The sequence below is a fragment of the Strigops habroptila genome, chromosome 6, assembly GCF_004027225.2.
Source record: "Strigops habroptila isolate Jane chromosome 6, bStrHab1.2.pri, whole genome shotgun sequence".
Classification (NCBI taxonomy): domain Eukaryota; kingdom Metazoa; phylum Chordata; class Aves; order Psittaciformes; family Psittacidae; genus Strigops; species Strigops habroptila.
Genome location: NC_044282.2, coordinates 31,839,147 through 31,854,064, shown reverse-complemented (window position 1 = coordinate 31,854,064; position 14,918 = coordinate 31,839,147). Strand labels below are relative to the sequence as shown.

At 35.8% G+C, this 14,918-nt stretch overlaps 1 protein-coding gene across 34 annotated transcripts in view; it reads left to right on the top strand.

The window, feature by feature from the left end:
- RIMS1 (regulating synaptic membrane exocytosis 1) overlaps positions 1–14,918 on the top strand; it is a 309,338-nt gene that overhangs the window by 252,768 nt on the left and 41,652 nt on the right. For 15 of the 34 annotated variants that reach the window (XM_030490038.1, XM_030490037.1, XM_030490033.1 and 12 more), the window contains 2 exons: positions 12,392–12,466; positions 13,480–13,712. The exons of 7 other annotated variants lie outside the window; for them this stretch is intronic. In XM_030490038.1, the coding sequence (XP_030345898.1) occupies positions 12,392–12,466; positions 13,480–13,712 (308 nt within the window). The remainder of the gene's footprint in view (positions 1–12,391; positions 12,467–13,479; positions 13,713–14,918) is intronic. 12 more of the 34 variants (XM_030490062.1, XM_030490059.1, XM_030490061.1 and 9 more) reach the window with 1 other exon arrangement.

Genomic DNA, 14,918 nt, shown 5'->3' with positions numbered 1-14,918 from the left:
CTCACCATCCCGATCGCTGCCCGCTCGCCCTGCCTGCGCGAACTGCCGCGCCACGCTCCTGGTTGCTCGCACTCCCTGGGGTGGGTTTTTACCCACTGAGGGCTGGTGCCGTCACTTCTGGCGCCGCCCCCTGTGAGTCAGCTGCTCGCGTCAGCTGAGCTGCCGGCTCCTGGGCAAGTCCTGTCGAGGACTTGAGGCTCCCTCAGTCGCTCTTGCCGCTTCGAACTGAGGCTGCTGGACGCTGTGCTTCCCCCCGCTCCGGTGTTAAAGGCGTCCTCTCTGGAGATACTCACCTTGGCAATTGTCAAAGACAGATGTTGAAGGAACCCTAGATGACAGTTTAGATTGGTTGCTTTAATTTTAGACACATAAAATTAAGTTAAATGGATTCTTTCTCTTACTTACTTATGTTTCTTTAAGTTCAAGGACTTAGAAATTTGAAGTTTAAGTTTGATAAGTAATTTGAAATTCAATTTTTATTTTTGCCTCCAAGGAACCTGACATTAACATATATCAGGCAGGATGGGATGGGATAGGATGGGATGGGATGGTCAAGCAGGAGGGACAAGTGAAAAAGCAGGTTTTGACCTACTCTCTTCTGTCTTACTGAAACCACATATCTATCATCATCTTCTTTTGGAAGCATGTCAGCCCAGTGGCCATGGCAAGTGTGTGAGCATAATGTTAAGTTGAAAGACAAAGTTCATTGAACTGCCTTTTTATGCAGGTAGTTTTGTTGCCTAGATACCTTTTGGAGCTGAGAGCTATGGAGAACCTAGTAAGCATATAGAAACTCAGAGGTGGCCCAGTTTTAGCCATCTCACTAAACTAAGTATTCAACTAATATCCTTAGGTGTCTGTTGTGTCCAGAAGAAAAATACAGCTTTGGAAAGGTTTCAGATTAGTAACCTGAGGTGGAACTGTGCTTCTCTAACGTTTCTGGATGAGCTAAAAAAATGGTTAGTAATTCTATTAAGACTTTTGGTGTCAAATTTCTGAATGTGAAGTGTGCCGACTTAAGACAGAGGTTTTAGTTAATGTTGTTAGTCAATATAACTCCAACATCCCTCATATTAATGCATCTGTGAAAAGGAATATAAATTAAGCTCCTACACATATGGAAATATAAGATACTGTCCTCTTTAGGGCTGTCATTAAAAAAGCAAACTTTGATTGTAGTTATGTAGAAAATATCATTACTTTTAAATGTCAGAAGGACCAAGGTTTTGGGTCACAGTGATTGTGGTTTATACCCACTAACTTCACCACCAGTTCTGCCAGCAGAAACAACTTCCTAACTTTTCCTCCCAAATCCTAATGGAGGAAAGATCCTTTAGAATAACCTAGCTAATGCCTTTTCCCCACCAGTCCAGGCAGAATCAATCTCTATCTCTTCTCTTTCAGTTTTGAAGATTTGAGAATCTGTCATTTTAGACAATGTATTCTATATTATCCTGTGTTTATAAATAGTTATTTCTTTATTCAAGTAGTAAAGCTTTCAAAACCTGGAAGCACATCTCATTTTCTTGTGCCTCTAAGGTCTATGGGTCTATGGGTATTAGAAATAAGTGTAGAACAATTTGTAAGGTTTTGGAGCAATTTTTAATTTTAATGAGAAACTTACATTTTTAGTTACTTTACTCAAAATACGATGTGCTTTTAATAACGTACAGAATTTATAGAATGAAACACTGTCTAAACAACAAGGATAAAACCAGTTGATGCAGAGCAACACAGAAATACAGTGCATCTTTTTTGAATAGCTAGATAACGCTCTAGCCATTTGGGTCAAAACTCCCAAATTTGAAGTTTTGTATGTTAGGAAACTCAAGCATGTTGAAGAAGTTAGTAACACAAAGAGAATGAAATCCAGTCTTCCCTTTCCTTTAATCAGTGACAAGACTGTGTCTAAACCTTTTAAGGCAGAAGAATAATTTCATTCCTAAAGTATATTTGTAATTTAATTACCTGTCAGAAAGCTGTGACATAGCGTGCGTGGAAAATACCATTAGTTAATCTTCAGTCTGCAGAATTTATTGATTAACACTTCTAATATATTGCAAGAGGGAATTATGATTGATGCAAGTTCTAAATATAAGTCTATGCAATAGCTTCTTCATTTCTAATTTGTTTAGCATTTTCAGGTGAATGTTAGAACAAATGGCTATGCGTGGATAAACTGGTCTGCATGTGAAATTATTCCAAACATCTTTCTGGTTCCCATCCTGGGAAGTCTGATTGAGTGCCATGCTCTTTAGTGGAAGTGCAGACAAATACCAGGAATTTTTTTCTGGGAACAAAATGTTCTGGGACTTTTGACTTGAATCAGACTTGTGAATTTGGCTTGCCATAGCATTTGGAGTTGTGTATTTCATGACTGAAGTCAGATTACCAGCACTCCTTTATGGAGGTTTCCTTTCATCAGTCATGGTCTTTATGCATTCATAACACAGTCAAGCAGTACTTAGTGTCTGCGTATGCTGCAGATGTTACTGTGTATGACTCAGAAACATTTCTCACATCCTAAATGAAGCAGAAGAGAATTTTTCATGGTTTAATGCAAATGATTAATAAGTAAGAATCCAGGTTAAATACATGATGATTAATCAGCACCATATGGGTTTGATCAGACAAAGAAGGACATTTACTCACTTCATTAAAAATTATGCCCAATAGCATCATTGCATCATTTTTATTAGGGGTCTTCTTATGCAAAGATACCTGGACTTCTTGGTGTTGTGAAGTAGGGAACTCTCATTCATAGTAAAGGTGAGCTGGAGGTTTCTGTTTTGGAGGATTTAGCAAGTTGGCTACCATAAGGTATTTCACTTAAATCTGATTGAACAAAATCTGCTAAATATATGAAAGACTAGATAACTGCTTTTAAGCTGAGTTCTCTCAGTGTATCTGGTTTTCTAACAAAATGCCCCTGCATTAGGAATATCACTGTTATTCCTAATTTTAAATTGAAAATCATAGCTTTATTAAGAATTATATTTCCTATGTGTGATATAATTATGTATGTGCCATATTTTAATCTGACTTTACACGCTTTGCTTAATTGAATGGTTAAGTTTAATTAAAATATTTTAAATGAGTTATGAAAGAAAGAGGGTTGTAACAGTGGACATAAACCAGTCCTAGTTTATTTCACATATTATACCATACTACTAAATTGCTTGCATCACAGACATATATAGTTCTTGGGATTCAGGTATATCCTCAGTACATTACTGAAGAGAAACAAATTTTTTGTTTCATGCTGTCAGACTCTATCTGACAAACCTTTTCATCCCAGTTTCCAGAACATCATATACAACTTGCAGGTAGCTTTTATTCTTTCAGTAAACTAGAACTTTTTTTGTTCTTTTAGTTACTGTGGAGCTAGTTTCTTCAAGCTCTTAAAGTGATGATCTTAATGGCCCAGTTTGACCTAGTGCTGAGTTTTTGGTTCAAGCCACTATTACAGGGCTCGAATTGCTGGGATTCCGTGGTGAATCGGGATCTCAAAATATTTGTAGTCACTCAGTATGTTGACATGGAGCATGACCAAGGAATAGCCTGCAGAGCACAATGGCCTGATTCGTCGTTTGAAGATCTCTTTTCATGCTGTTTGCATTTGTCATCTTGACATTTGTACTAAGATGGATGTTTGGTGGGGAATTTGCAGGGAATTGAGTGTTTGAAAAGCATCTTCATATCAGCACACTTAGCTGTGCATGGGAAGGGAAGAATAAATGGGGAGAGGATTAATAGCTTCTTCTGTTGCACAACAGTAACAAGCAGCAGTGAGTGACCATCAGAGGAAGGGAAGGATAGTGTGCCATAGATTACATTTGCAAGAAGAACCAGATGGTTTCAGTGAAGGATGAATGAGTGCTCCCCACAGCTGCCGAAGGGTTGTGGTTAGTGATTTATACTTGAGTTCAGTGAAGTACGTAGGCTGTGCTTTGCTGGAAAAAAAAGGATTCAAGTCAGTAGTGGTACTTTGCTGAATCAGTATATGAAGCACTTCTGTGTATGTTTTATTCTGCTGGCTGGACTTCTGCATTGCATTGAGCACTTGCATTGCATTGTCAAGCATTTTTCCATTCCCATTAGTTTAAGGAATTAGACTCTCTCAACGCTTCTATTAACAAGCTAATTAAGCACGTGGTAATAGCGCCCATCTGCTTTGATTTCACAAGTATTTTTTAACAATTATTTATTTGCAATTTTTAAATACAGGCTATTAAATTCAGTATTAGAACTAAGATATTATACTGCTTTATCTTTTGTTCAACATGACTAGAATAGTAGTGGAATTCCAGATTGACATAAAAGACGACTGTTATAAATACCAGAAGACAACTTCTATATTTATGACACTAATTATGTTGCTAATAATTTGCCTGTGTATGACTGTTTCTTTGTAGTCAAGGTTTCTGCAGTAAACAAGACATTTTGGGTCACTAAGTAGAGACTGATTTTCTTATATAATGTAATAAGGAATGTTTATTATGCAGTGACTTTAGTGGTTTATAGTTCTGTGTTTAAATACTGAGTGAGCTTAATTAGTTGGTATTGCAGTAGAGTGCATCTTCCCTCCCATAGCTAGAATGGGAGCATCCATAACATAGCCAGTGCTACTGAGAGACTGGAGACTTTCCATGTTTCTTACTATTAAAAATAAACAATAAAAGCACTCATCAGATTCATAGCATCCATCTGCTATGTTTTCAGAAGATTTCTTTTCATCTTGGAATTTTCCACTGCAAAATCTGAATTTAGAAATAGAATGCTTAAATTAACATTTTACTATGTGACTAGTAAAATTAGAAGTGTGAAGGTTTATTGAATCCAAAAGTCATCTCAATATTAACAGTGCAGAGAATGGCACATAGGGTAGCATTATAAGAAGCAGTATTTTTCGAAGCATAGGACACTTTGAAATCATGAATGAACTTTATCCATTCCATAGTTGCTAATCAAACTCCTACTGCAAGAATAAAATGAGGTGAAACCAAGGCCATAACAGTTCGTACTAGATTCAATCATGGTTTTGGTGTGGGCTTTCCATATTTAGTATGCTCATTTGCACCATTTGTTGCATCCGTAAGTATGTGTGTCCCTGCTACATGTTTGCATTAGTGCTGTGCTCACAAAAGATATACAAGTATTAACTAAAACATGGAGGGTTGATAAAAAAATTAATTAATCAATCAAACTCAATTCAACTTTAATAGTTATCACAGTGAAAAGACCATGCATACAAGATGCTTTGGAACAACTCGGTGTCACAACCTAGCAGTCACCTCCCTCCTCCACTGTATCTCCATGATCTTAATTAATATTGCTTCTTAGGTGATCTCTATTAGGGCAAGGGCAAGAACACTGGTGTAGCCTGAGTCACAACTCTTGCTTTCTGAGGGGAGGAATGGAGGGCAATAGCCTCCGAATTATTGTCATGGAGGCAAGATATATGAAAATAGTTAAGGTAAGCTGCTTAAAAACCATAACATATCCTTTTTACCCCTAAGCAGTACATTAGAGATGGGAACTTCTGGTTCTGAGGTCATTTATGTACAAAACCAAGGTGAAGCTAGAGTAATGAATGTTCTAACTATTCATTATCTAAAGATAATGATTTTTTAAAATCCATCGTTATAAACGGCTTTATGTGTCTGTCATAGAGGGAGGGAGGGAGATGGAGTCTTTAATCCCTTCAGAACATCTGTACATGAAAAATGTACTACGGAGCATTGCTTGTGCGTTCTTAATTAATTATGCTTCCTCTTTCAAAGAAACTGTCACATTACCAGCAGCCTTTCTTAACGATTTGAAAAAGACTGACATATGATTTTAATTGGTTTTTCATTTAATTATCGCAGTTGATTAAGATGAAATATAATTCATAAATTTTTAGCATAAGAACATTACACTAACATTTTTAACAGGCAGTACATGCTATATTTAGAATGAAGAAATGTAGGAAAATAGTTTTAGCCGTGGCTCAGACCTTAGAGTAGCTCTTGCTTGCTTTATCTCATTTCAGTGTATCTTTTTTAAAACATTTTCTGTATTTTCTTCGTTGGACCTGTCCTTCCACTGTTCCATTTAGGCTTTCAGATTTTCCTCCTCTATTATCTATTTTGTGGCTATTGCCTGTTGCTATTATTCACTTCTGTAAAGGAGCAGTGAGCAATCTATTTCATATCAACGATGTAGGCTTTTTACACGGAGAGCAGTGAGATCATGCTTTGGAGGGAAAAAGAGCAATGCAATATGTAGTAACAGGGAGAATAATGTGTTGTTTCTGAATGTTATACAAAGAAAGAAAAACTGGTGAATTAAGCTTTCTTGCTACTGAAGAAAGTTTCCTCTATTCAGTATGAGCATAAAACCCTCCACATTTTGGAATTTGTTATACACACACACCCCAGTACCCATTTTCTTGATACAGGTTTAACATTTATGTGCTTGCTGTGTTTGGTGACACTTGAATTTAATATGTGCATGGCTATTTGCCGTCAAGTTTAGGTCATTTGAGCTGTTTGTCCGTTGATTCCCCATTAGCCTGGCCTCGTCAACATTAATAGCAATGCTTAACCTGAGCAGTGCCCCGGCAGTAACCAACTGCTTTTGTGTTGGTTTCATTTTATGATTCATGTGATCGGTTGGCTTCATGCTGACAGTGCTGTGGGCATGCACAGGCAGACACACACACACTCCTGTACACACAGACCATTGCTCTGCTCATTTCAGAGAATATAAATTAACTTGATGAAATGTTCTTGGAAAATAGTTCAGATCTGCTTATCTTTTGTAACGTTCAGACTTACTTACTTTCTGAATGATTATTCTTTCATATCATGGAGAAATGCTACTTTTACAAGTTTAAAAAAAAAACAAACAACCAGAAATCTGTCAGAGCTGTGAAACTTCCACAGTTCACTGGTCAGTGTGTTGCTGAGAAAGGCACTTTCACAAAACATTCTGACATTCCAACACGGAAATTTTTTAGTCATCTGATGTAGGATGCTAAAAAGTTAAGTTCCCACAGGAAACTTCTGTAATGAAATGTTCCCCAACCCTTAAGTTAGTGAGAGTTTACACACTGAACACAGTGGGGCTGTGTCATTCCAGAGACACATCACCGAGTAGCATTTTTTTACAATATATGAGTATTGTCAAGAACAGATATAATTTACAAGATAGATACTGAATTTCAGCTTAATACACCAATAGGATTCTAATATGGTGACTTTACAGGAGAAGCAAGTTTCTTCTGATTCTTATAGCTATTTCATGGATTTAATACATGGTCAATGTGCATGTTAGATCAATATGTAGTTTCAGTTGGTACAGACTGTACAAAATTATTATTTCATTGGATCAACTAACTTCCTTATGGTCTAAAAATGTCTCTTGACTAGCTAGAGAGAATTTTAATATGGGATATGTGTTTGTCCTTTGGTTTGTAAAGCACCATATTTGAATTAATTCATGAAATACCATAAATTTTGCAGTAATTAATCTTTCAGAAAATGTTATATATCATATGTAAATATAGCTATATTCTAAGACTGACAGAGCAATTTCTGGATAGGTAATTTAGAGTTTGGATTTATTAATTAGATTTCATATAATGCTAATAATAAGGCAGTTTATTTTTAGAAATGTAATGTTCCTCGTTATATGGTGCTCATCTTTCCTTTGGTCCAGAACTATTGCATGTTTAGGAGGTTATTAGTATTCATGAACTACCTCATTGCAAAAGGGTGCCATAGCAGCTATGAATTAGTACATGATTCTGCATTCAGCAGAAGAGAAAGGAAGCTTACTAGCTCATGCTGGTGAAGGCCAGGGATTCTGTTGAAAGATTCAAGTTACTGCAACTGTATGGAAAGAACTTACATTAAAACATTGTCTATACGGCAAGGAATACAGGGGATTATTTATTTAGTCATGGCTTGCACTATTGGATATCTAGATGGAGTAAAAATGAGTGATCATGAAAATAAACACCTGAAGTATTTTTTTTATAAATCATCAATAAGTCTAAAAGAATGAAGGAAATAATGTAGTTTTAGTAATGGCTAATCACTTAAATTTTCTTCCCTAAAAAGCATATACTTTCAGATATTATATAGGTGAGTTTATGGGCAAAGTTTGTTCTGGCTTCCTGTGTCTGATTATCTTTCTTTTTCAGGTGATACCTATTATAGGCAGGTATTTTATGAAGTTACTGAGAAATACTGACTGTATATCTACATACCAGTTTTCTCAATCCAAGTAATTTGTCTAGTATAATTTTATGCATCTTGAATATATGTATTAGATATCTGCATGTAGAAAGATATGCAATGATTTAACACACGTAATTGGCTTTGTTTCAGTCCTATGTAGTTGTATATGCTATAGTTTAATATAAGCGGGTATAATCCATAATATCCTACATAGTACTGTATGTTGATTTTATAGAATTTACCTCAAGGTTAATTTTTATGGCAGCTTGTAACTCAACCTACTCTTTGAATAAGTTTTTAATCTTAATAGTTCATTCTTCATTCCCACAGACACATGTACAACTTTCAGGTAGCGGCAGCTTGCAAAATTGAAAGTGCTGCTTGTTTTCACAACTCTGATGGCTGACAAGTGAATACAGTCTTGATTTTGCCTTGTGTAATACAGATACCACTTCGGATAGGATCCATCTTAACTGCATAAGCTTTGGCAGGAAAATGTGATCATTTTTCCCTTGGTAAAGGGAGAGGTGTCTTCCCAGCTGATGGGGGAGCCGGGGGGGGGGGGTAGTGAGTGACCCCATTACTGAAAGATGGCTCAGGGGAACCCAGGCCAGGGAATGGCTCTGCTCTTCCTGGGTTCAAAGGGGTTTTTGCTTTGGTGGTTTACTTCAATTAAAAAAACCAGAATAATTAAAAATCGAGTGACTCCCCTGCCATGCTAAATATCTGTGGAGTAGAAAAGAGGCACAGATAGATTGTCTGTAACTGTTCTTCATCTGCACATTGATGATGTTGTTATGTCCATAATTAGAAACAGCATAAGATTTGATCTGAGCTATTTGTTGAAAGAATTGCTGAAGATGGTAGAATAATTTTAAATAAAAGTGTAGTGAATTATTTAATTTAAAAATAAATGGAGTATATTGATAAATGTTACTCATAATAATCCTGCTACTGAAAACTGTATTTATTTATTTTGTTATGATAACTAAGTTTGAATCAACAATAAAACTTAACAATTTACTAATTTTAGCCACAAGCCTGTAAAAACTTGCATCTGCATTTAAATGAATATGTCAATAATCCTAGCAAGTCCAGTAAAGGAAAATAAATGTTTAGGTATGTTGTTATCAAAAGGGTTAAGTGCAAAAGGATATATGTAAATTCATATATATCTTTTGCTTCTTCGTGCTTCATAAATCAAACTCTAACTACATTGAAAAAAGTAACAGTATGAGCTAGGAGCTATTTCTCCAAGTGACAGCCAGCAATGTAATGGAAAAATACTGTGTTCTAAGGGTACTCAATTAGGTGGATTGAGAAGACTGAATTTTAAATGCCTGTTCTTTTGGATACTGTTGCAATTAATTTCAAATAATAAACTAGCCAGGGATCAGATGAGAGCAAAGGAATCTTAACCTATTTGCTTAGATATGACAAGGGGAAGTATTGGACAGCTGTAAGATTTGATCCTTGGTGCTATCCCATTAAGCCTCTTTCTAACAAACTAACATCTATTTTGTACTAGAATACACCAGAACATATTTCCTAGGAAAGTAGAACTTGATGTTTGCAAGGTAAAAACAAGTACAAGATTCATCTGAATTCCAAATATGTCAGGTTTTTTTACTAAGGTGATTCTTGTAGTTCCCTCTACCTGTCACAAAGAATGAAAATTGAAATTTATGTGAGTCTTTCTTTGAAAAATAAATTTATCTGTTATTCAAAAAGTATTTCGTTGTCTTTGAATTAGGGTATTAATATAACAAAACTAGGATTCTATGATCCTATCAATTCTTATTTCTCAGTTGATGGACATCATTGTCTCCTAAGGTCTTATTAAATAAGAGATTAGATCATTTCAGCTCACATTTATTAGATCATTAACTGTGAGATGACAGCATTTCTGCTCCATTGTACAAAAAAGTGAAGACTGGCATAAAAGCATTTTAAGATTAGTATTTATTATATTCATAAGCACTTGAAATTCAGTAGAGCAAAGTCAGTAGTAAGATAAATAATTATTCCTTTAATTGCATGACAGATTTTATACTTTATTAAACTTTATTGGTGTAAAAGATTCATTTATAGATTAGTATGTCAGCAAAATATGTCAAAATAGCTCAAATGTCAACAGATGCTCTCAACAGAAGTATTTTCAGTTTCTTCCCTCTCTCTTACTAAATTATTGATGCATAAACTCGAGAGTTCCAGAATTGACAGCAAACCCATTGCTCAAAATTGGAACAAGATGACTACAGAAAGCTTTGACTATTGTCACTGAAATCCAATTCCAAGCTCTGGTGGAAAGGAATTATCCATGTGGAAAGGAATTAACCATGTCTAATCACAGTAGAAAGTAGGACCCCTGAAAATGAGGCATGTGTGATTCTGCCCCTTAAAGTATCAGGCTTTACTTTTGGTCTGCTCTTTCTTTGAAATGACAAAGTGTCCTCTAAGGAAGCAAACCAGTCAATGGCATTGCCTTCTACCGCCCTATGGGCACAATTGTGCACCTTGTTTCCTCAGCAGAGGAGGAAAAGGGACACAGCGTTGGAAACTAGTTGATGTAGAATGATGTTGGCAAACCCTGATAGAGTGAATTAGGGATTGAAGTTTCTGTTTGAATACATATATCGTGTGACAGCAATCCAGGCTAATGGTGGATGTTGATTGCGTATTTGGACTGTACCTCTGATGTTTAGTTTTAAGGTTTTCCTGGTAAGCGTGCGAGTTAGTTAGTAACATCACTTCTTCTTAAAGAGAAAACATTTTCTAAGATTCTCTGGCCATAGCCAAAATTCTGTGGTAGACCTATGGACCAATGTCCAGCCCCAAAGGTAAACTCCAATAAATCTTCTCAAATTGTAGAAAAGTATTCTTATCAGTAGTTTCAACATTAATTTTTTGATGTCCATCATTGTTTTTTTAAATTTATTTGCTATTTGAAAAATAATGATTACTATTTGGCAATCCCAATTCATATTTTTTTTCATGTTACAGTGTTTGTGGAGAGATAAAGAAACAAATCTGTGTTACTTTAAAGAAAACGAAACAACAACAAAAAAAATAGCTGCTAGGTTAGATGTTTTGTAAAGTTTAGGTTATTACAACAATAAAAATATCCTCATTTAGTGATCATTACAACTTTAAAAAGCAGCAGTATATGTAGCCTATCAAATAAACACTCTACTATGCGAGGGACATGATTCTGTATTAAAGCCAAGACATTAGTATTTATCTCCCTTAAAAAAAAAAAAAATCAGACTCTATTTTGAAAATGGGAAATATTTTAGGGCACTTTTTCTCAGTTTGATGCTATTTTTCAGGACAGAACTAATTTGCCTCACACAAAACCTGTTTCTTCATAGTTGCATATTTGTGGAAGATGGTCTTTTTTTTTTTTCTTTTTTTAATTATTGAACAAAAAGTGCAGCTAAAATTCTTCCTAGAATGATGTAATCAGTGTGTGTGTTTGCACTCATATACGTGTAAGGGAGTGTGTACTGGGGGAAATCTACAATAAAATACAAAGGAATTTTACGTAGAAACATCAAAATACATATGTCCTTTTATTTTTACCACATAAACCCTAAAGCCAGTCACTAAGGATGCAGTGGGATAGAAGGGAACAAGAGAGAGAACTTATTCCAAGGTCAGTGCGCCTCAGGTGGTTCACAAAAATGTGTTCTTGAGTAAATCAGTGCGTCACAGCACCTCCTCCTGTATGAAGGTGGTAGCTGGTTTTTTATTTCTATACTTAACAGGAGCAGTCATAAGTGCTGCAAAGAGTTAAAAGCCTATGCAGATACTGATAATGACCTTTCTAGTAAGTGTTGTCTGTTCAAGGACTTTACTTTTACAGCTTTTGCGTAAAAAATGCTGTCTGTTTTTATCAGCTCTTACATATGGTCACACATTTGTAAATCTTGGTAACTGTCAGTAAAACATATCGGTATACGTTATTTTATGCTTGCTTGGATCTGTCTTTGGACAGGACTGATTTAAAATTTAGCAGGGCCCAGATCCATAGAAGTCACAGGATGTCAGTTCTTCTCCTATAGAGGATGGCAAGATTTCCTATCTGTCTGAAACTTGTCATGACATAAAGAAGCCTGTGCCTCTAATGCGCCTCTAACCCCTCTCTTTCTTATTTGGAGCAGAGGGACAGGAGCAGGCCATCACATCTGCTGGGAAGGGAACCTGCTCGGAGGGACAGCAGGACTGTTGCTCAACAAGTAAATTCAAAATTTGACTTCAAAATACAGAACTAATGAAAAAAAATTTCCCTAGAATTAGTATGTTGACAGTACACCTTTTAAGAAGTAGTACAAGATCAAGTAATTTCCCATTTACTTAGCCTGATTTAACAACTGCATTTGAAATGAGTCAGGCTGCAGCTTAAATTTCTGGGTCTCTGTAGAGTGATAACTAACTTTATATTGCTGTTGGAGTTAGGGCATCACTTGGTCACAGTAGTGTTAGGACTGTGTATTAATATGTCCTGTGTGTATTTGAGATGTTCTCTAGAGCATGTTTCTGAATACTTTATACAGCCTCTATGTGCAGGAGCAGAAAAGGTTTTGTATAGAAACATTCAAAAGCAATGCAATAGCTAAAGAAAATCAAACAGAACTTCCAGAGCAATTCATCTTTGTGTCAATCAATGAAAATTCTAGTGGGTTATTAGGGTTTTCTGTCTCAAAATTATTTTGCCTTCATACTGTGATTATTACATTTACATTTAAAGAAGTGAGAGTGAAGACCTAAAAAATACTGCATATTATATTATCTCTCTCTGTGAAGTATGAAAATATAGAAGATGATATCTTCATATCTCTTAGGTCTTAAGGCTTTAGTGAACTGTACCAGTAGGATATGTGTATTAACCTGCATATATTCTCTTAGCCCGTATTCATTTTTTTTGGTCCTAAAATTGTTGGTTTGTTGCTTTCTGTATTCTGGGAATATAGCCAGGAAGACTCCACATGACTTTTAAATGTTGTGTGTCTCTCTGTCACTCTGAAAAACATGGGAAAGTGTTCATTTTATTTATTTCCCTCAAAGAAGTGAAGAACAAACGGTAATACCTGAAATATATACTCTGAGGAGCACCAAATTAATCTTTTATTTGTGAATCAAATAAGTGAAAATGTATCAAGACTTTAATTTACTGATTTAAAAAAAAATGCTTTTGGAAATGCTGTTGCACAGACAAATTAACATGTTTGTTTTTACTTTGTAACTGTAGTACATTTACTCCTAAAATGCAAGGCAGACGGATGGGGACTTCAGGGAGAATCACTAAGAGCACAAGTGTCAGCGGAGAGATGTATAAGCTGGAGCACAATGACGGGAGTCAGTCAGACACGGCTGTCGGCATGGTTGGAACAGGTGGGAAGAAAAGGCGTTCCAGCCTTAGTGCCAAAGTGGTTGCCATAGTGTCTCGAAGGAGCAGAAGCACATCTCAACTTAGCCAAACAGGTGAGTGAGACACATACTTTGCGGAAATAGGACTCTCACCAAAAGTGGTTATTTCATCTGTGGCATCTGTGTTACGTGTATAGGGATATAGATCACTCAGGAGATAAGATTTTCCAGCTGTGAATAAATTTCTGAGATATTAATTTTCTTAGGTGCCTGCAAGAAACAATATACAAATGCTTTTCAAAATATGTACCGTAAAAACTTTCTGTCCTGATCAATGAAAAATCATATTATCACTTAGAAGCCCTGTTTATAGGTGGGCAAGGAAGTGCAAAACCAAAAATGTGGGTTTCAACAGAAGATAATGGTTCAGCTAAGAGCAGATTTTTATGTATATGGAATTTCTTCTTGCACAAGAGTTGAGTACAAATGATGGAATTGAAATCTGAGCAAATGAGTGGCAGTTTTGTATCTTGGATAATAGGTTGTACCTGTAGTGGCAAAAAATGTTTTAAAAACTACCTTGATATCTTAGTCAAGTGTAAATCCAGTATTTTTTCTTTAAAAACACTGGCAAATGGGGGTCAGTGATTTCAGATAAATTAGATGACAGCATGATGCTTCATTAGGAACATAAGACTTCCAACTCTTTTTTGTGTCTTTGGAAATCTTAAAAGCTTCACATCTGCATAGCCTGAAGGAACAAAAGCTCATGCAGAAAGATACAAAAGGAAAAAAAACCCAATCTGTTTTAAAGTCCCCGTCCTGCTCTTATTGAACCCCAGTGAAGATTTTTGCTCTTGTCTTCAGTGGGAGCAGGACCTGACCTAAGGTGTTTTTCTTACTAAAAGAAAGAAAAGAAAGAGGAAAAGCTTCAGCCTATCATAGAATGCATATGCACACATATTGCAGCAATCCTCTCACATAGTCAGGGCAATCTAAACTAAGGTAAGTGACAATATTGTTTATTTATGTCATAAACTATCATCTCACCCTTTTACCTTGCTTTTCTTTTATTGCCAGATGAGCAGTAGAAGTGATTTTTTCAAAATGTGAAGTTTGGTCAGCTTTAACAAAAAGATTGTAAAAAACTTTTCTACACAAATCATTTATGGATTTTAAGCCAGAAAGAATATTTTCATGTAATTGGACTAAATGATAGATGTAGTAGGTGTCTTTGAAGCCCAGATTTGTAATTAATATTGTGTTGCTCAAAAACGCACTCTGCCTGAGTATTAGGTTAGAATACAGATAGTTTTATAC